The sequence below is a fragment of the Equus asinus genome, chromosome 3 (genome assembly GCF_041296235.1).
Source record: "Equus asinus isolate D_3611 breed Donkey chromosome 3, EquAss-T2T_v2, whole genome shotgun sequence".
NCBI lineage: Eukaryota > Metazoa > Chordata > Mammalia > Perissodactyla > Equidae > Equus > Equus asinus.
This window is the reverse complement of record NC_091792.1, coordinates 81,535,144-81,558,123: the sequence shown is the minus strand read 5'-3', so window position 1 is coordinate 81,558,123 and position 22,980 is coordinate 81,535,144. Positions and strand designations below refer to the sequence as shown.

The following is a 22,980-nucleotide window of genomic DNA, read 5'->3' as shown; positions in this document are numbered from 1 at the left end:
CTGCAGAGAAATCTGCTGAAAGTCTGATAGGGGTTCCTTTCCAGGTTATTTTCTTCTGCCTTGCTGCCCTGAGTAGTCTTAGTCCTTCATTTTTGCCAGTTTTACTACGATATGCCTTGCAGTAGGTCTTTTTACACTGACGAATCTAGGAGATCTGGAAGCTTCCTCCACACATATTTCCCTCTTATTCCCTAGATTTGGGAAGTTCTCTATTATTTCTTTGAACAGGCTTTCTGCTCCATTCTCCTTCTCTTCACCTTCATTAATACCTATAATTCTTATGTTGCATTTCCTCATTGAGTCAGATGTTTCTCGGAGACTTTCTTCGTTTCTTTTTAGTTTTAGTTCTCTCTCCTCCTCTGTCTGGAGCATTTCAACATGTCTATCTTTGATTATGCTGATTCGCTCCTCTATGGTGTCCACACAAGCAATCAGAGAATCCAGATTTTGTTTTATCTCTTCCATTGTGTCTTTCCTCTCTAATATTTCTGATTGATTCTTCTTTATAGTTTCAATCTCTTTTGTGAAGTAGTTCCTGAACTTGTTGAATTGTTTCTCTATATTCTTTTACCTCACTGAGGTTTTTGATGATAGCTATTTTGAATTCATTGTCATTTAGTTTACTTACTTCTGAGTTCTAAGGATTGAGTTCTGGGTGCTTGTCATTTTCTCTCTGGTCTGGAGATTGGATGAAGTGCCTCATGATGTTGGAAGGACAGGTCTTCCCCATTCTGATATTACTCAGTTCCAATTACAGCCTATCACCACTGGGTGGGGGTAGAGAGCTGCATAGTCTGACCCCTCTGCCTTCAGCCAAGATGGGGTGGCGTGGGTTGGGGGAGGGATGCTTTCTCCTGTGTGCAGTCCCAGGTTTCCTAATCAGCTCTCCCTATCTGGTCTCCTGGGGTCTTGGTTTGATGGGGTCACCTGGCACGAAAGCTTTTGCTCCATTAGAGGGCTTCCCTCTGGGCTGCAAGGGCCCTAGGGAGAACTGGGTGATTCCTTGGATGCGCGACCCCTCCCTCACTCCTTCCCTCACGGAGCCTCCTGCAGCAGCAACCACAGTCTTTAGGGGAGGGAGCGAAGATCTCTCTTACCCCGTTCCAGCTCCTCTGAGGGGGTCTCCAGCCTCTCCACCCTCCGTCCTGTGGCTGCCACGACTCTGAGGATTTTTGTGCTTTTAGGGTAATTTTTGTTGTAATATGGTTTCTCCTTTTTTGTTGTATGTTGGAGGGGAGAGTCCCAGGCAAGTTCACTCTGCCATGAGCTGACGTCCTGAACACATGCATTTTTTCTTCTTATACACAAATTGTAGCATACCGCAAACAGTTTCACATCATGCTTTTTTCACTGAACATTCTGTCTTGGAGATCATCCCATCTCAGTACCTGAAGTCATCTTTACTCCTTTTTCCATTGGTCAAATATAGCAATTTAACCAATTCTCTATGTTAGGATGACCATGTAATTTCTTATGTAAAGTGGGACACCCGAGAGTTGAAAGGACCACTAATAAATAATAGCTACACAAAGAACAGGAGGTATAAACTGGTGCTGTTAGAAACAAATAGAACATGTGGTCATCCTATCTACCTATGATGGATATTTATGTTGTTTCCAATCCTTTGATATTACCAAATTACAATGAATATACTTGCAAATGTAGAATTTTGCACAATTCCACATGCATTGGTAGGATAAATGTCTAGAAGTGGAATTGTTGAGCATCACAGTTAATTACTGTCAACTTGACTGGATATGGGGTACCCAAATTTAACATTATTTTGTGTCTGTGGGTTTCATTTCTCTGGAGAATTCTAATATACTGGGTCAAAGGATATGTGCATTTGAAAAGTGTGACAGAGACTGCCAAATTGTCCTACATAAAGGGTATAACAATTGACACTTCCTTCAGCAGGGCATTAAAAACGGCTGCCCCACCTATTGAAAAATTTCTTCCCTATTAACTTATGACGTCATCTTTATAAATGTTTTAAGTCCTCATATGTATGTACTAAAGTCTGTTTCTGAGGTAGTCTGTTCTATTGATCCGTCTAGTTGTGCACCTAATTTAGTTTTATATTATCTTTTATAGTAGTAATCTAGTTTCATATTACATTTTCAAAAATTTCTTAGAGATTTTCACCTTATTTTTCCAGATAATGAGAATTCTAGATTTTAATGTGTGTGCTTCATTAGGTTGTGACAATTAAGTATTTATAGCTCCCTGCAGGTAAAGCATCTCTCTTGCCTCTATTTCTTTGTAAAGCCTGTTCCTGCCCAATTTAAATGCCCCTATTCTGTGTTTCTATAGCACCCTGCGCTTAGCTTTATCACAGCACCTCCTATAACCTGTTTCATTTACTGAGCTGTAAGTTCTTTAAAGGTAGGCACCACACTTTACTCTCATATCTGCACAAGTTGGGAAGACGAAGGGAGAGGGGAAGGGAGGAGGGGAGGCAGGGAGGGAGGAAGCAGGGAAGGAAGGAGGCACGCAGGCAGGCACAGTGCCTGGCCAACCACCTCACTGCACAAACCTGGGGATTCCTCCTCACACCCCATGTCAAACGCTCTCCTGGAGCACAGAAACACAAGGTGAACTGTGCTCTTAGAACTCTTCAACGTGGTAGCTCTGGTGAATGGCACACAGCAGGTGCTCAGCGCATATGTGCTAAACCGTACCTATGACAAACTGTCAAAGAACCTAGGAAGACACTAACAAGCTCGAATGATGGGCTGCACTCTTAAATACAAAGGGCATATTCTAGAAATGTGACCCCAATTTCACAGAGATTAAATGAGGTTCATGGATGAGGTCTATTTTCCAACTGACAGTTTATGCTAGGTAAAACAGTCTCCAAAACAATAAACATCTACAAAAAACACTCACTACCTATTCAGGCCCTTCAAAGTGTGAATTAAGTTAATTATATTCTTCAAACTTTCGAAAGAATTCTGTGAAAAGAAACCTATATGGTGCTCCAACTATACTTTTAAAAATACTATTTTATTTATACTCAAGTATGAAAAAAATGGCTGTACTATCATGTTTACATACATACCAATATTGGAAACAGGGTTTCATAATGAATCACATCTAAATTTTATAAAGAACACATAAACATTAAAACACTGATTGGTTACAGAAAGCAGACTGGGGTAAAAAACCATTAGCTATCATTTTCATGTTCATTAAAGAGCAGCACCCTCTGAGAAGAATCAATTAGTAATATTCATCTATACTGCAAAATAATATATACATAGGAAAGTTAGTGATTGTACTGATTTTATTACTTTTACTAAGCCATTTTATCTTCCTTACACTCAAAGCAAAGAAATAAAACAATATGAAGAAAAATATGTCCTCATTATTATTCACAATAAAAAGGGTTTGCCACATTCTGCAGGCCTGGGTGTATTGTACAAGAGGGAGCACTTAGTGGTTCAAGTGGATCAAGGTAACATTTTGATTCTGACCCACGGACAGAATCTCCTCTGTATTTGGTGACTGGACTAGCTCCATGGGAGCTGTGAGAGACTGAACCATTTCTGTGGTATCCCCAGATCTCACGAAATAAGAAAAGGCCCTACACAAGAAAAGATAATCTGTCCAGACATTATATCTATAGGTTCCTTCTTTAGTGTAAGGTGGAAAAGGGGACCCTTTCTTGAGTACACGGATAAAAGCACTGTTGTGGTCTACAGATGGCTGGATTGCTATTGTGTCTGTTATAATGAAGACAGGGTATACATGGAAACTGCTGGCAGATTAAGAAACTTCCACAACTTGTCTCAATTCTTCAAATAATGGAGCAAGTTCCTTTTCTAGGCTGACAATTAGTCCTAAAACAAAGAGATTTTAAAAATTAAAACATTAGAAAAATGTTCCTGAAAAAGTCTGACTTAACCTCCCTCTTGTCAAAATTTACTCACTAAAAAGTAAATAAGACATAGTTTATTCCTTGTAACTTAAACAAAATATTGTAATTCTAACAAAGTAACCAAAATACCCATATTCTGTATACAGTTTATTTTCTTCATCTATTATTAAAGTAGACAAATGAAAAATATATGTATTAGAAGACCAAAAAATGAATTGTATACACTATAATTTCGTTATTTTTGAAAGGAAAACCTTAATTTATACCTTATTGTTTCAAAATCTGCACTGATTCAGAAGTAATACACATGATTTTTACTAAAAACGGCACATTTTTTTCCTGAGCAAATTTTAATGGACTTTATCAAAAGATAGGTAGATAGGATGCTTCAATCTTGAGCAAAAAAAAAAAAATCAGAAACTTATTTTATAAGTTGAATAAAGCTAAAGCATAAATGGGTATTTCAAATTTTAAAAATTACTTTCAAAGATGAATGGTGGGAGGATAAAACATACACTTCCATGTTTAAAAAAGAAGTTCAATGATCAATTTGGAAGATAAACTAGTCTAGAAATGAGCATATCCAGCTTCTCCTTAGTTTACCAGAGTGCAGGCCTATACACCTTAGACGCTGCTTGTTCTACGTGCACACGAAGATCTCCCCCTCTCTCATAGAATGTTAAAAGCATCTTGGATTCTCCAGGAAATGTTCCATGTACTAAAATATACTTCCGTACATTACTGTCATTTATAACAACTGATGACTTAGTATGTGATGGGGAATTATCACAACTGAGGTTTAATATACTTAAAATATTGACACCACTGCTATCCTAGATAATTTACAAAGTGTTTTCACGAATAGTATTGTACAGATCCGAAACACTTAGAAATGGAAGAGCTACAAGAGATCATCAAATCTAACCCCTCATTTTAAAGATGAAGAATCTAAGGACAGGTTTCAGAGACATAGCTGGGAACAGAACATGCTCAAACAGCTTGGAAAGAAAAAAACAGAAAAGCAATGTCTAACAGTTCTGAACAGCAGACAAATATGAAGGAGACAGCCCTAAAAAAATCCCACTTTATCCAAAAGGGAGTTAAAAAATTACAATTCAACTGAACACTGCCATTTTACACATAAATACCCTGTGAAAGCTACTGGATGTAACAGGATCTTACTCTCCTGTACAGAAAGGACAGCTTCCTCATGTTTGTGCTCAAATTCTTCAACCCGCAAGAAAGGGGAATGTTCATCTTACTCACACTCTTTAAATTCTCACTCACATTCATTTTTCCCAATACTGGTCCAGATTTTAAAAACTCTAATAGATTGGTCTGTATGGAATAACTCATCCTTGATCATTCCACGTATTTTGTTTGATTATCTTCTCTACTCTTTTGGTTTTCTTAAGCTGTTTTAAGGTGAGCAAGATGTAGCATTCAAGAAGTAATTTAGGGGCCAACATGGCACCAGGTAGCAAGCCATGCTGTGGTAGGCGTCCCACGTATACAGTAGAGGAAGATGGGCATGGATGTTAGCTCAGGGCCAGTCTTCCTCAGAAAAACGAGGAGGACTGGCAGATGTTAGCTCAGGGCTAATCTTCCTCGAAAAAAAAAAAGAGGTAATTTAATTTTCCCTCCTATCTTAAAGGATCAGTTACCCAAACACTGTCTGATCTGAACTAGAAAATAACCCCATAAGATGGAGAAAGCAGGTATTAGCTCCATTATAAAGAAATGAAAAATAGAATTCAGAGACGTTACTTTTTCAGAGATAAGCAACAGACGATGGAGCTGCGCCATGAATTCAGGTTTTCTGACTCCAAATCTACTATTTCTATCATATTAGACTGCTCAGATACGGTATTATAAAGAATTAAAAGCTATATTTGAGAAAAAACACACCTGTATTGGCATTGCTGCTGGCTATGAAACTCACCACCAAAGGTAAACGATTGAATTGAACCACCTAAAAAGAAAATAGGATCTAAATATGTCGTGTTGTGAAAAGGATGTATAATTCAAATAAAATATCTTAATCTTTCAAAAACTTGTAAATGGTCAATGTGTAAGATACTAGTCCAACATCATGGAATTACATCTTGAAATACGAAAGAGCTGAAAATAAATATTTCCATAAAACAGTTACTGATTATCTCTTAGAGACATTAATACTACTTCTCCTGGAAAGTCTTGAAGGTAGGACTGTGTCTTCTTCATCTTTTTATTTCTACAGCCCAGCCGAGTGTCAATTACATAGTAGGAGCTCAATAATTGATAATCAAATGGCTAAAGGCAGTATTTTCCAATCATTCAAACAGTTATATCTTCATGATTTTTCTGCCTCCTGTGTACCACTATAAATTAACTTTAAATCAACTATCTTTTTAAAAAGCTTAGCTTCAACCCAATCCTTACCAGTGAAATTAAAGGGCAGATGGGTTGGTTATCTTTTGCCTAACACACACTGAAAAAAATACATAACTTTTAAAATAAAAAAAATTTTCTTGTGTATCATCAGTAGTATATGAACCACACTCTGAGAAACACTGCTCTAAAGCAGAAGTGATTAATTTATTCTGAAGAAAAAAATGCAGCTGGCAATCAAGTGGTATGTAGCAACTAATTTCTTTCCCACTATTAATAACATCACTGATTATATACATTCCAAACCAAATGAATGAATTAGCAGCAATAACAAATTTAAATAACTTATCATTTGACTCAAGAAATTTTTTATCTGTTACAACAAAAGTGTCATTTGAGAAATTACAGTTGCAAGCTAAGGGCACCACCTACTGGAGGTAGTAGTGACCTGACTTACCCTTTTCACAATAACATGTACGTTAGTATTCAATCTTTTAAACTGCTTTTCATATTAATTAATTCCTAGTATAAAATGTGAAAAAAATTACTACAGTTTAACACAACCAATTTGAAGGCTAACATTTTTAAAATTCCATCCCCTTCAAAACTAAAATTTAGAATGGTAACTATTTTACATAGAAGAAATAACAACAATAGTGGAAATCAGTAAACCATTAAATAACGAACTTACCTGGTAGGTGTTATAGTAACAGATGATACTTTTATTTTTTGAAAGTCCAAGTTTGCTCCCTTGGTCTGTTGCAAGGGCAAAAGTAGATAAGAAACCAGGTCTCAAAGCATGCTCAGGAGCATTATCATTGGCCACTGGAAGTACAAATGATTTAAATAAAAATTATGCAGTGGATATGGTAGGGAGAAAATTTACAGCACCTTCTTTTTTTACATAAATCTGTAAAAGATCAAGCACAAGCGTTATGCTTCACAATATTGAAAATCGTTATCACTAACTGAGGCTCCAACGATTTAGGTGGAAAAAACGGCTCAATCAGAAGTTGAGTGACCATAACGAAGGGAAAAAATGCTGATTCTCACAATTTTTTTTATTTTTACAAGAATACTAAACGTTTATATTTTCTTAATATCTACCTTAAAACAGAAATTAATAAGTATACTTAATAAACTGAATATTTTGGCTGAGAGCCAAACTAATAAAACAATGAAAAAAGTTTCAAAAACCTTTGTGCTCATAAAACCCACAGTAGTATCATTTATAGATATTAATAATTCTGCAGGCGGTCATCTGTTTTAAGTTTCTTTCTCTCATTAAAAGGTCTGAATGGAGTTAGCTGTACCGATAAGTGTAGAGCTTAAGGCTTTAACACAGAGATCCTCAGAAAGAACATTACAGCTGAAAAATCTCTGAGATTATTTTGTTCAAAGCCCTCATGACAGAACAGAGAAACGGTAAGTGACTTGCCCAAGGCCACCTATGTTTTATGGTGGGTTAGAAAGCACAGTGGACCACACATTAGGAGATAACTGGTTCTACTGTTATCTTGTCACTGACTCATGGGCAACTTTGGCTGACAATGTACTCTTTGCACTTAAGCATCTTGGTTTATAAAACTGAAGAGCTAAATCAGGTGACTTATAAACTACCTTTCAATTCTAAAGTCTAAAATTATCTGACACATATGATAATCCCAGGTGGAAAATAAATTGTAAGCAAAATGTGCAGAATGTTATTTTTCTTTGGTAAAGCTATTACAGCATCCCAGTATAATTAGGAACATCCATTCTGACGATACCATAAGACACAAGTAGTAAAAATGGTCTTCATACAAAGCCTCTGTGGTATCACATATATACTTTAAAAAAAAAAAAAGCTGAAAATCAGGTGAAAAATTCTTTTTTAGGTTAATAACCTTTTGTTTAGGTGAAAAATTCCTGTTCAACTCTGGTTGATTAAAGTAGTTGTGAGGTTTAAAAAAATCTTACTTCCAGTAAGGGAGCAGAAAACCAAGAAAGATTAAACAAAACAATCAATGAATGCTGATTCAAATGAATGGATGTATTTCCTAAAACTACCGGTGATATTAATAAAAAATATACAGTGCAAGGGGTATGTGTGTATAATACATCCAGTGGCATACATGCCCACTCTCATCACTTAGATTTACTAATAAATCATCTTTAAAGGGAAACTAGGTCTGTGATAAATCCATGCTTAAACTCTGGATGTTAACATGATACATTTGACATGTACTAAGTTATAAGTTCCAACCCAGTCTTTAACATGCAAAAGCAAACATTTCCCCCTAAACTAAGACATCTCCTGAACTTACTGAAATAGGTTTTATATGCTTGCCTTCTGCACTATTCAGATATGAACACATTTTTATTCAAAAGCAAACATGACACTAGCATGTAAGTGCTCAGTTTACCTTTAATGACAGGCACTCCATCTCTATCTGACACAACAATAGCATGAAGCCCTTCAACACTAGAAAGAAGAAAAAATTAAAATATTATCTCAAAATATGCACCTCAAAGTCATACTGGTAATTTTCACATATATTTCTGAAAAACCATGGAAACTCAATTATTGATATCATAAGCTCCTCTAATGTGTTTGCAAAAACTCTTTCAGAAACTGAATGTGTATTAGTGACATGTTTATAATCTTTACAAATTTACGTAGTTTATCAATGAAGATCTAAAACATAGCTCAGTCTCCACTAAAATTGCTAGTTATCATTCCATGGTTTACAAAACTATGACAGGTTATCAGCAGTGGATACAGTGATAAAAAGATATTTTTCTTTCTCTCATTTATTCCAATACCAAGTGCTCAGTATCTGTAGCACTTAATATTTATGAGACCATAAGCAAAAATAAACATAGTCTCTGCCTTCACCAAAATTAAAGGAGAGTGGCTATCAATTAAACAATCTCACACTACCAAATGTAACACTAGGACTGTGGCAAGCGCCATCAAGAGATCCGTGGGGGGCAGGCCCGGTGGCGCAGCAGTTAAGTGCGCACATACCGCTTCAGCGGCCCAGGGTTCGCCGGTTTGGATCCCGGGTGCAGGCTTGGCACGCCATGCTGTGGCAGGCGTCCCACATATAAAGTAGAGGAAGATGGGCACGGATGTTAGCTCAGGGCCAGTATTCCTCAGCAAAAAGAGGAGGATTGGCGGGAGATGTTAGCTCAGGGCTAATCTTCCTCAAAAAAACAAAAAAGCTCAGTGGGGCTATGAGAGCCTATCAAATGAGGGGTTGAGTTAGACAGGTAGGTCAGGGAAGGCTTCCCTGAGGAGGAGATACCTCAGCTGAAATGTTACAGTGCTGATTAAGGCAGAAGGGGCAGAAAGATCATTCTAGGCTGAAGGAACAGGAAAGAAAGAAGGTGGTCATGCAGTAATCCTTTCAGCCATGCCTACGTAAGAAGAGTGAGTAGAATGGTCTAGACTATAGATCTGAACTTAGAAAGACCTGGGTTCCAGTCCAGGCTCTCCTGCTATTTATGCTACTTTGGGCCAGTTACGAAACCTCTCTAAACCTCAGTCAACACTCTTTTTCGGCTATTGTGAAATTTAATAAAATAATGCAGCATGTAAAGTAGAGGCTTATACATAATTAACACTCAAAGCTATTAATTATTATTAACCCCAGGGTGTCATCTGTTCACACCGACAATGACATAATTTACCACTGCGGTCTAAGTACTAACTTATCAGTGAGACTCCCTAGAGCACAAGTGTTAATTACAGTGTGAACACATTTTCAAACTTTTTTACAGAAAATCTATAGCCTTGTAACTATCTTGTAATATCTGTAGAAAGCAACTCATATGTTCAGTGTTCCTACTGTAACCAAGAATTATCCATTCCTTATTGTGTTAACCTTATTGTTTTAACTTAGGGATGAAGAATATTTATATTAACCTAAGATACTGCAATTAAATTTTTTAAAAATCCCATTGTTAAAAACTTTTAAGTCAGAGAAGTGTTATTAAAATTTGAGGAGAAAATTTTACACACAAAACCATTTACCTATCTCACAATAAAAATAAAAATGATGAAACAATTGTGTATAAATATTTACTGGCATTATTTTCTATTATTATTCAATCCTGAAATTATCTATGGATTAAAACACACTCTATAAAATTAATACATAAAACAAATATATTCTTCTAAGTTAAAAAGTAGATTATACAAAAATATATTCTACAAATACCTGTATACACACAAATCACTTTGCACAGTTGTCAACTGTTTGAAACAGGAAAAGGTTAGAAACCTAACTGTCCATCAAGAAGGACAAGTTAAATAAGTTACGACACACATCTACAATGAATGGCATACTCTGCAGTCATAAAAAACCAAGCAGCAGCTCTTCATGTACTGGGAAGGACTGATCTCAAAGTTCTATTGTTAAGCGCAACAACCCACAATTTTGAATAGGGTGTACATGAAGATACAATTTATGTAAAGGCATGTGTAGACATATGCGTGCATATGCGGCAATGGATTAAATGTTTATGTCGCTCTCAAATTTCTATGTTGCAACCCTAATCCTAATGTGATGGTATTTGGAGGCCTTTGGAAGGTAATTAGGCCATGAGGGTAGAGACCTCATGAGTGAGATCGTGTCCCTATAAGCAGCCAGAGAGCTAGCCAGCCCTCTTTCCAGGGAGTACAGATATGAGAAGTCTGCAATCTGCAACCAGGAAGAGGGCCCTCACTAGAAACCAACCATGGTGGCACCCTGATCTCGGACTTCCAGCCTTTACAACCGTGAGAAATACATTTTGGCTGTTTATAAGAAATCTAGTCTACGGCCCTTTGTTACAGCAGCTTGAACTGACTAAGATGTGTATAGGTGTAAATACGTGTGCTTATATACATGTCTGCTCGTAGGTGCATAAACTCTCTCTGAAGGCAACGACAGGTGCCCCTGAGACGAGAACGTGTGGCTGGAGGGCAGGGATGGGAAGCTTCTCACTCCACATCCTTCAGTCAACTTGAATCTTGAACTTTAAGAATGTATTGCCTACTCAAAAAATAAGCAAATTAAAAACGAGGGAAAGAGTACTACAAAGATGTTTAGAAATACCTGTGTCACCATAGGTAGCTTCCTTTTTCTGATTTTCATGGTAATTAATTTAAAAGCCAACTAATGCACTAAAAGAGGAATTAGAAATAAAGGGACTTTCTTTTTAATGGATTTCAAATTCACAGATAAATGTCCAACAAAGTAGAAAAATCATTCACATACTTCATTACCCATTTAAAGAAATCAGGTCACAAATATAAAATGTGTTTCCAATACTGAACAAAGAATAACATGAACAGATATCATGAATAACTGAAAATAATTATGATGCATTAATAGGTACACTACATTTTTAGAAGGGATAATTTAAAATTTATGAAATATTCTGAAGAACTCTAAACCTTAAGCTTACTACAACAAACATTTTTATTCCAAAAAAGCAAATGTTACATTAGTAATTGAAAACATTAAATATGTTTTATTCATATAATGATGAAACATTTGACTACTTTGAAACACATACAATTGTGACAAAGTCTGAGGCTGCTTCAGGTCACAACTAGATTTTCAAGTACAAATCCAAGAACTATATTTAACACAGAATAAAAAAATGAACAAAACCACATCCCATTAACATCTGCAGCTGCCTGACGGTTGCTGAGAGGAACAGCAGTATAACTACTAAAAGCATGGACCCACAGCTCTGAAGCCAGGCTGCCTGTGTGCAAATCCCTTAACTTCACATACATCTAGTAACAAATCAAAGTGTATATCCCACTACTTTTCTTTGTAAGTGTTCAATATCATTATGTCTTCATTCCTTCAGCTCTTGGCATTCAATAAGCCTACATTAAAGAAGGGTCATGGTTATGAATCAAACTGGCCTTGGTCATTACAGAAAAAAAAAACCACAACACACATGATACTAATCTCTTTCCTTCCATTATGAAAAGACTTTCATTATGTTTTTACAAATGTCAATTATGCCTCTGTTGCCATATTTTGTTGCCAGTGTGGTATTCCCATCCCACCCCCCTGGCCAATTTAGCATCCTTGAAAGGATGCTAAACCTTCAACAGGTAAATACAGAAAGCACTCATCTTTTACTGTTCCAATATGGTCAACTTTTGGCTACCACAGTTTAGTTAAATAACAAAACTTCTCCCAACAGCATGAGCCAAATTTCAGTAATTATGGTACATTAACTGAATAACTGCATAAAGCACAAACTTCACTAATTCTTTAGTTCACAAATCACTATGTAAATAACTCTGTAAATGACAGATGCACACTGTGGTCAGCAACCAATCACATCACTTCTTTCAAAGTGTGTTGGTGACTGGTCACTGAGCATCTACTATTCAGTTTATGCAGAGATAGCAAAGCATGTAGTTTCATTATCTCCTTGTCTTCCAGCGATAAACCATGTGACATCCAAAAAAACCAAGAAGATAACTGAAATAGGGAACTGGCCATTAAAGATGAAATACAGCCAAGAAATGAAAAGTGATAATGCTAGAAGTGAAATTCGAATAGAGAGTAAATGAAGGTACATAAGAAAGAGCTGTGGAAATGCTGACACTATCACTGTTGTGCACCAGATGTGAAGCCAGAGGAACTCAGTGAAGGACAACTTATTGACATAAATGAGGAAACTGGCTGTGATGAAAAGGATGAAGACATAGCAGAGGAAGTGACACCGGCAAAAAAACTTCACATTAAAGGAACCCTCAGAGAGATTTCACAACATTGAAAGGACACAGGACAAAAGGTTGGAAGCTAATCCAAACTTAGAAAGGAGTATGCCAATTTGCCAAGGCACAGGAAAGACGCCTGTTTCATATCTTAAGGCTATACCTTTCATATGTCTTATGGTATATGAAAAGAAGTAGGAAAGAGTGTCTAAACTACTCTTGGTAAGTTTTTTACAAAGAAATAAACACTCTAATTCTCAATGTTTCTACAGTTTTAAATTATAATGTATTAAACAAATATTAGTTTTAGCATTTGTTTCCATTCCCCTAAATATAAGCAACAACATGAAAGGGTCTAACGTTTAGACAAAATTTTTTAAAGGTTACAAAACAACTGTCATTTTCCCACTGCTTCCTAAGACTGCTTTAGACACTTTCCGCTTGAAAGGCCATTTCTGCGCCCTGCACTAGCGTGCAAAGCTAGCACTGCCTGTACTGGTAATGGCCAGGCTGAGAGCAGCACCAGCAGCTTGTCACTCTGGGCTGCCAGTACCAGGAGGAAGGGGGCACTTAAGTGTTTCATGAACGTGAAATCAACGGTAACAATTATTTAACACTTCAATAGTGTTTTCTTCCTGAATATGGAAGAAAAATACAGATATAATAAAACCAGAAGATTACATTTATTTCTAGTGGTCTGTGATCCGCCTAAAGGCACAAGCCAATAGGCAAACCACACCAAACAACTCAGGCAAAAATCCAAACAAGAGTGTTTTTTTCCTACCTACAGAAATAAAGTGACATCTAAAACCTTTTGAACTGCAAACAGATTTGGAAGATAAGAAATAAAACAAGGATCTCACCACGTATTCTGCTGTATTATCTCAAAGGCTGTTCAATTATTCCGGAATGTGAAAATGGATGTCTCAAGTCACAGTCCCCTCTCATGCCCTTAACTCTAAGGTATCATTTCACATCAAACTAAATGTGAATTTTAATTCGACTAAAGTGACAGTCCTTTGGCTCAGTAAAATATCTAAAAGGAAGTGTGCTGTCCTCAACACAAGAGCCTAATTTATAAAATGGTGCATCAAATGGACTGTGGGCAGGCAAAAGAAAGCCTTGTGATTTTTCAAAGTATGAACTACTGTCTAAGTCTAGCATTTTGGGGTTATATACACTTGGCAATTAGGTCTTCAAATCAATATTAAAAGTAAAGGCAAGTTCTTAGGTTTTTTCCCTTAAAATTACTCTTAACTACTTCATAGTATAATTCAGTAAACTACTATGACAGTATATTTGAAAACTAAAATGGCAAGAAATCTGAGATCTGCCCCTCTGGCATTCACTAGCTGTTTAAATGTAAGACAAACCGTAACTTCTTTGGGCCTCGTGTTATTTACCTGCAAATTCAAAGGACATCTCTTGTGCTACGTAGGGTTATGTTAGGTATTTGAAAGTGCTAAATAATAGCATAACATACACATAATATTAGTCTAAAATAAACAGAAACAAAATACTACATAAAATCAACATATGTTATGAGGAAATTATTTAATAATGAATTAGTAATGTTTTACCTTGGTAATTTTTTATACAGGAATCGCTTTAGATCCTGAAAGAGAATATAAAAAAATCACATTATAATAATATGCCTTGAACTGGTTCTCTAGATACTGTCCTATCCACATTTCGGGTATCTCAAGTCATCATTCATAATCTTTCTTGCTTGTGTTTTTATCTGTCTCTTTCTGATTTTGATACTTATAGTTGTGTGACTTGAAGCAAATTAACCAACCTTTTTCTCTAAGCCTCAGGTTCATTATTTGTTGAGAAGGGATAATCATAAAACCTATGTCATAATATTATTTTTCAAGTTTATTGAGATGATGCATGTAAAGTAATTAGCATATCCGGAAATAGGAAAGACAAATATAGATTAGCTATAAAAGCAGATCATACTTTTCATATTATTTTGCATCCCATTACTATTCACTTGAGAATATATTATGAACATCTTCCCGTGTCCACAGACAGGCTTTCTAACATCACTTCGATGATCGTGGGTAAGTTAATCAACTTCTCTGAAACTCAGTTTCCTCACGACTAAAGATAAATGACAACGTGTGTCAAGTGTTAGCACAGACCCTAATCAGGACTAAGGAAACAGAAGACTATTTCATGTTGTCTCATTTTGCTCTCTCATCTGGGGAATTTCACTGACAATCCAGGTATCAATTATGAGGTCTACAGAGGTAAATCAGATATCTGTCCCTAATCCCCACTATTCTCCAAAACGGAATGTTTATTTTATTTCACGTTATCACCACCAGCTTATCTTTGCTCTCATCTTAACACACACAAAAAAACACAACTCATCCTGTGTCATCCGAAATCCAGATCTCCTCAGTCCCTTCTTAGTTTCCACTAATGGCAATACCAATCCTGTTATCTGGGTTTGAAACATAGAGTAACATATAATCTTAACATCACATGCGTCACTTTCAAATCACTTGAGAAGTCAAATGTTTTTAAATTGATCCCTTCTTCTTTTCAACTGACTTATAACTTAGGTTCATTTTATTATTTATGATTTGCATTAGCCTCCCAATTGGTATGCTGGTCTCCTGTTTCTATCCCACAGAATTCTACAGGGTGCTAATAATCACATCATGTCCCTTCGCTAAAGCCATGACTGCAGTGATTCTCAACCCTGGTATGGAAGACACCTGGGAAGGAGAAAAATAAACACTGATGCCTGGGTTGGAGGTGCTCCCCAAACCATTCCCTGTGCAGCCACGGTTGAGAACCACGTTTACAGGGCTCTGCACTGTTTACTGAATTATGTGCAAATTCTTTACACATTTGAGGCTCTTCACAATACGGTCTACAACTAACTTTACAGTCCTGCTTCTTACCACTGCCTCACACACAGCCTCAGCCCCAGCTAAACTGGACTACTCTCAGCTCCTCCACACACATCGTTCCCTTTCCTATCCCCCTAATTTGCTTACGCTATTCATTCTACTAGTAATATTCCCCGTCTCAATCTTACTTTTAACAAAACTGCTACTCATTATTTAAAGCTAATCTCAACCACCAAATACTCCAAATACGCTTTCCTGATAAACACAAACCAGATGTAATTCCTCTCTCCTTTGAATTTTCACACAATAATGCATGGACATCTAAGTACTTTTTTTAAAAACTTTAAAAACCCTTAAGCAGAATTATACCTTAATCATCTTTATTCCACCCACAGCCTTTGTTATAGAAACCTTTGCAAGGCAGATGCACTAAAGATATTTAGTAATTTGATTATGCCTGAAGAATAATAAGGTCTCAAAGATATAATGGAAGACACCCAAGAAAATGGAGTGATAAAGGCATAAAAAGTTGCTAAATGTCGAAACACAATCTTGCAACCTAAAAAGAAAAATCAGATTCATATTAACATTGAATGACCATTTAGCGTAGCAGTTAAGAGCATGGACTCTGGAGCCAGACTGCCTGGGTTGGCATCTTGACTCCACAACTTACGAGCTGTGTAACCTGAGGCAGGTTACTTGATCTCTGTGCCTTAGCATTCTCATCTATAACACAGGAATAATAACACCGCCTACCTCAGAAAAGCTGTTCTAAGAATTAAACGACTATACGTTCAATGTTTAGAAGAACACTCAGCACGTATGGAAGCAAAACAACAACAGGATGTTAAATATAAACAGCAGTTAACAGTATTAATTCCCTGCTGTTTCTAGTAACTAGTACAATCACATTCCCTAAACCCAGAATTTCGGTTTTATCGCTGTGCTTTTAAAGAGCCATCGATTAGAAATCATCTCAAGTCGCTACAATGAACCTAGCGGAACATCATGACCACTTAGTGGAAAAAAAGCTTCGGAGCAGCAAACCACCGTTTAGAAAGTCAAACGGTAAATATTCAGAGCCTCTCTTAGGGCCCAGGACTGAGGAGTGGGAAGAATACAATTCCTCAACCTCAGGCACCTTGGTGTCCTCCACCCCCATTCCAGCAGAACCTCAGGACCCCGCAAATCTATTCCTATCAGTCACTCACTCAGATCCTATAGAAAATCAATCATGGAGGGCTACAACGAAGCAACTGCTACCCGGCAAGCGCCTCCTCGGCCGCCGGCGGCCCCTCCGAACTCCCCACCCTCCTTCCCCCGCGTGGTGTGAACTCACATCCGCCATGACGAGCCCCTCTCTCCCGCAGGATCAAGCTCCACGCCTGGAAGAGAAACTCCTGGTGACTCTCCCCTCAAGGCTGCCTCGCCCTCCCCACCCCAACCTAGCGAGCGCGGCCGGCGCTCCCCGGGCGGCAGGAAGGCCGCAGGGAGTCGGGGCGCCTTACCTCAGCCACTGCCCCTCTGCCCGCAGGGTCTGGGCCCAAAAGAGGGGCGAAGGGTCGTCCGCTCGCCTCCGCCTCACTGCCCGCGCCCCTGCGGCCCGGGCCTGGACACCGGGCTAGGTGGCTCCAGCGACCCGGGTATCTAGGCTGCCCGGGCCTCTCAGCTGTCACTTCGGGGACAGCTTCAAAGACAGGCTGCTCAGAAAGCCGTCGTCACATGACTCGTGACCTCCGCCGGCCTACAGGAAGCACTTCCTACGCCTCCGCCCCCGGTGACACGAGACTTCCGGGCAGACGGGGCGGCAACCCGGAGGGCGCGGCTGCGCCTGCGCCCCGGCCCGGCCCTCCGCGGGCTGCCGCCTCCACCTGCGCTTGCGCTTGCGCCGACGTCTGGTCGTCGGTCGTCGGGTGGAGGCTTCTCCCGAGACTGCCGGGCCCTCGAGCCCCCCGGCTCTGGCCTGCAGCGGCAGACTTTTGTGTGGAGCGGGTGCATAGGTTTCGTTAGTTCTTCGGGGCTCTGATTTAACGTTAAAGCCTCTCCTCGTAGGTGAAAAGCTTGAAGGGATGGTGTTAGGGCTGAACAGCGAGCACGAGGCTGCCGTGATCAGAAGCCCGGGTCAGGAGGCCTCGGACCCATGCCCTCGTCTGTCAGCGATCGCGGGGCGCCCGCGCACCCTCACTCGGGGCCGCGTCCAGGCCGCGCCCGGGGGCGCAGGCCTCCGGGGCGCCCCCGGTCCCGCGGGCCCCTCCAGCCTCTACTCCCAACGCCTCCCGGTGGCGGGCAGGCAGCCTTCTCTCCCTGCCTCTTGGGCGGCTGTGCCTTGGAAGCGCCGCCCATGTTATTTTGGGTCTGGGGCCTTGCTGGGTTGTACATTTGACAAAAACTTAGAGTAGGTGGTACATGAAGTCTGTGGGAGCTGGCTTACAGTCGTCTTCAACTCCAACCCCTAAAAGTAGGAGCGCAAACGGAATTAACGCTAGCCAAGACGTGGCGAGAGAGTTGGATAAAACGGAGAACTACAAAGCTCTCAAGGATCACCAGCGACCTCCTGATCCTTACGAGCGATCTTAGCAGTTCCACAGCAGCTGACATCGTTGACGATCACTTCCTCTTCCTTATTTAAACCCTTAGGTGTCTTAGCTTCTGGGACACGGCACAAGCTATTTTAGGTCCTCACTCATTCTAGGCTCCTAACTCTTTAGATAAAGGCATTTAAATCTCGTTTGATTTCTCGGTGGTTTTTCTCTTTCCGCGGTGTCCTGAGAACGCGAGTCTTCATCTGTACCTTCCATCTGATTTCGGGGTTCACACCTTCAGTTGCTTGTTGGATGCTGGCTATTTCCACCTACGTGTCTTACTGTCAGCTCTGACTCAAGCGCTGTAAAGACTTCTCCGTAACTGTTTCTCCTGACCTACGTCTGCTTGGTTGCAGGATTCTATCAGTCAAGTACCATGTTTGCTCTTTCCTTTTTGTCCTCCTTTCTTCCCTGATGATTTTTGCATTTTCTTTTTCAGTTCTTCATTCAAAGCATTATTCTATTCAGCAAGACTATATTAATAGCTACTTAATAACGGCTAGATAAACCTGAAACAATGCACATTACTGTGTTCAGGAGTCTTTAGTGATGCTCCGTTACAGACAGTGATGAAGTGGACAGTCTTTAATCTGGCACTAACATATTCTCTTTCACTTCTGAATGCATTCTAATGTGAATCCTTTACTCCAGTCAAACTGACTGCCTCACCTTTCCATCAACATGACTTTTATCTTCTTATACTTGTTCTGAACGTTTCTTTAATCGAAATGTTTCTTTCTCTTGTAAGGGAGGAAAAACTTCCTTCTGCCCTCTTAGGTTCTGTGGCTGGGCCTAAGAATTAAACTGACATAGACAGAGTAACAGGAGAAAAACACAAATGTATTTAATACTTTTACAGGTACATGGGAGCCTTCTGAAGGAAAATGAAGATCCAGAGAAGCCGGTAGGCCCAAAAGCTTATATATCTTTGTACACAAAGAACGACAAATTGTGGGGATGTCACAAAACAAAAAGGCTTGGGCTAGGGGCAGTAAATTGTGGGACAGCAACTATGAAATATATGAGGGAAATTAATGGAAGATAAGGGCTATTTTAGTCGGTTTGTTTGTACAGGTCCATCTGCCATCAATCCTGTCTGGGATGGTAAGAACGCTCTCTTCCTGGTGGGAGGAGGGCACCTTCCTCAGAGGGTCAGACTGGCCTTCCTGTATCTGCTGTTTCTTAGTGCCTTCAGTTCAAAATAATCAATATGTCAAAGTGGCATATTTTGCAGTGGCATGTTCTGAACTCCTTCATCCTCTACCATAGCTGTTTAAATCTTGTTTCCCTATAACATCTTCTCACCCATCACATTCTTTTGAATGCTACTATATACTGCCAAGACTGATGGAGAGTTAATTGTGCATAATTATGTGTCACAGTTTGGGTTTGTTTTCTCAATGAGACCGTAAGGTCTGGAAGGCTGGGTCATGTTTGAGTGTTTTCCAGTTTCTTACAATGCCTAACTTTCTTGCGCTCAGTAGGTACTCGTTCAACATTTGTGGAATAAAAGTGATTAAAAGAAACCATTAATCCTGGCCCTAACTAAAATTTCTTATTTTCCCTGCCCCTGTACCATGTGCCCCCAAGTTTAGAGACAAATAAAAATACAAACTCTAGCAAGAACTTGTAATTTCTGGAAGTGCTACTCTTCATTTTAACAAAGTTCTCCATCTTGATGACCTTAATAAATGGTAGTTGACCTGGAAAATATTTCTTCTTCCTCTTGAGTGGCACAAAGGAAAAGCACTGCTTTCCAAGCTCTCCAAACATCACTACATCCTGAAATTGATAAAACTACTACGATTTCTAATTTCCAAGTGTGGTGGTGTCCGAATCATGGCATGTCGGTGAGAGAGTTCCTCATGTATTCAATGGATCTGTTTGCATTTACTCATGAATACCACTGCTTTTGGTACAGGACTAGGGGAAATACTACTGACCTAAAAGATTATCAGCACTATGTACCACTTCTCCAGAGTGGGGAGTGCCAGATGATCCCGGAGGTTCAGGAAGACTAGGAGAAACTGTACACATACACATGCACACAAAGTGTCTATCTATTGTTCAAGTTTCTAGTACACAGCACACTGGTACATTATATAGTTAAACATGTATATGTTGTTAAAGTTCTAACGTTATTGGTTATTTTGTTTCTCCATCTCTTTAGCTTAAATTTCTCTTAGCTGTTGTATACAGCAGAGATTTCTCAATGGTTTTTTGATTATGCTTTCCTATAAAAAAAAGCAACATGGATTTAGGCTGGCACCACTGTCTGTGTGAAAATTTTAGTTGGTATTCAAATCCATATGGGGAGGAGAGCCTTACTGATTCTCCAACATACAAAGATGAAAATTTTATCACTTAGACTGGCCAAGCTGGAAAATGTCTTGCTAATTTTGATTCTGGCTGTGGTCTGGCATTTGGCCCATTGGGAATACAATTATAAGGTCATATGCAGTAACTTTCTCTTCTATATTACCTCCCATTGTCAGCACACCCTGGATTTAGGCAGTCAGCTCAGAAATCAGTAAATCCCCTGATTTTCCTAACTTACATCCAATAGTCAATCATTGGAATCACTAACTTGTCAACATCTTAAACTCCCCTACCATCTTTCCTGCCTAACAGAACCCCAAATTTGGAGGAGTTAATTGAGTTGTATTCTCCAGGACTATGCCTAGGCTGCTGGGTTAGGCTGGAGAAAATACAACTCAACAGACTATATTCTGTCACCAACCTGGGACCCGCAGAAACCCAGCCTTTTCATTAGTTAGCTGACTCAGTGAAAACAATTCCTTCGAATTGTCTTCTTTCTAAGCATCTGCTTATCATTCTTTCCCCTCCCTCACTTTACGTAGATAAACTGCCTATCTCATCAAGCAAATGCAAGCCATTACATCTTGCCACCAACACTTTAAATCTGCCTGCATTTGTACCCATCCTCTGTGCATTCCTCTCTGAAAGAATGCTAGTGGGGTCTGTTAGCTAAAGTAATTCTTCTATCTTTGTGGAGGTTCCTGTATCCTCTGGACATATCAGGTGCTAACTGCTATTATCCCTCTTTTTCTCTGTCTTTACTCTTTCACTTTCTACTTGCCCCTTTCCATCAAATAAAAAATTAGTAAGATCTCCCATGTAATAAGTAGTAAGGTCTCATGTAATAAATAACAATTCAAGAAACAAAAGCTTTCTTTAGCAACCACATCCTCTTCAAGCTCCCATCCTTTTTCTCTACTCCTTTTCATAGCCAAATTTTTGGCAAGTTTTTAATTGCTGCCTCCATTTATTCCAAATCCAATCAAATAATTCTCTTGATTCTGCCTCCTGAATATCTGTCAAAACCATTCACTTTTAGCTATATTCCTGCTCTGGTCCAAGCCATGATCACCTTTCCTTTGAGAGTAACTTCCTTTCCTTCCTTCATTCACTGTTGCCCTCCAGTCTTTGCACAGCAACTAAAATGATACTGTAAAAAGACAAATCTCATCGTGTAACTCTTCCTTAAAAATCTCAAAGGTTTTCTATTGACTTAAGATAAAGTCCAATTATCATCATCTTGGTATATATGATCTATGGGATCTGGCCCCTATCTTAATTCTCTAACTTACCCTGGCTTCCTTATGCCATAATCAAACAAGTTTGTTTTCACTTCCATAAACTTTTGATGACTTTGTCAACTTACCATACTGCCTGAAAAATCTCTCTAGCACCACCTCAATCCTACTGACCTCATCTTTTGGGTTTCAGCTTAAGCTCACTTTCTCAGAGGAACCTTCCCTGATCCCCCCAGAGCAGGTTAAGTCTTCTAGATACATCCTTTCGTTGTACGTTCTAAGTTTATTTGTAGCAATCATCATAATCAGAATTATTTACTTGTCATTTATTTTCCTCAGTAGATGTAAACTTCACAAGGATTTTTGTTTTGTTCAGTGATTAATTACCAGCACTATGCTCACTGCCTGGGATATAGCAGGCTTTCACACATTTGTTGAAGGGATGAACGAACGAAATAAAGGGCATATTAAGAAAAACATGATAAAAAACAAATCCTTTACAGTGAGAACACACCTTCTTTTTATTCATATATTGAGATAAACTGCAAAGACTGAAAGACAGAAAATTCATCATAAATCATTCAGCAGAACATTCATTAAAAATCAAATGCATTTTCTTTAACAGAGTTCTCACACAGAAACTTTTATATAAGTCTGATATAACACTAAATATTTTACAAATCAGACATTTCATTTTTAAATCTAATTGTATAATCTTAAATGCACTATAGACAAATAAAGTAAGATCTCCTTTACCAGTTTCACTTCATTTAACTTATACAAGGCTTCCATTAAAATTCCATCACACCTTGAAAATTACCTGCAGCTTTTAAAAAAACATGATTTAAACTTTAAATGGAAAAAAATCTTATGTAGCAATCTAAAAAACAAAGACAGAACAAAAATAGGTAAGAGGCATTTCTTAATACAAATAAATCACAAAATAACATTTACGTGTGAGTTTCTTCTCATTGGTACTGTCATCCAACTAAAAAACAACTCATTT

At 38.7% G+C, this 22,980-nt stretch overlaps 1 protein-coding gene across 1 annotated transcript; it reads right to left on the bottom strand.

The window, feature by feature from the left end:
- Window positions 1–2,987: 2,987 nt before the first annotated feature.
- LAMTOR3 (late endosomal/lysosomal adaptor, MAPK and MTOR activator 3) lies at window positions 2,988–17,658 on the bottom strand. The gene is made up of 7 exons (XM_014846069.3): window positions 17,344–17,658; window positions 17,175–17,220; window positions 14,549–14,583; window positions 8,656–8,714; window positions 6,942–7,075; window positions 5,789–5,852; window positions 2,988–3,842 (listed from the first exon to the last, which is right to left on the bottom strand). Exons 2-7 carry the CDS (start codon window positions 17,181–17,183, stop codon window positions 3,769–3,771), a joined length of 375 nt encoding a protein of 124 aa, XP_014701555.1. The 5' UTR covers window positions 17,184–17,220; window positions 17,344–17,658; the 3' UTR covers window positions 2,988–3,768.
- Window positions 17,659–22,980: the final 5,322 nt, after the last annotated feature.

Coding starts and splice junctions, on each gene's coding strand:
- LAMTOR3 (XM_014846069.3), bottom strand. Junction 8,715..14,548: donor CTGTATAAAAAATTACCAAG/GTAAAACATTAC, acceptor TCTTCTTTCTAG/TGTTGAAGGGCTTCATGCTA. Junction 5,853..6,941: donor GTTACTATAACACCTACCAG/GTAAGTTCGTTA, acceptor TTTTCTTTTTAG/GTGGTTCAATTCAATCGTTT.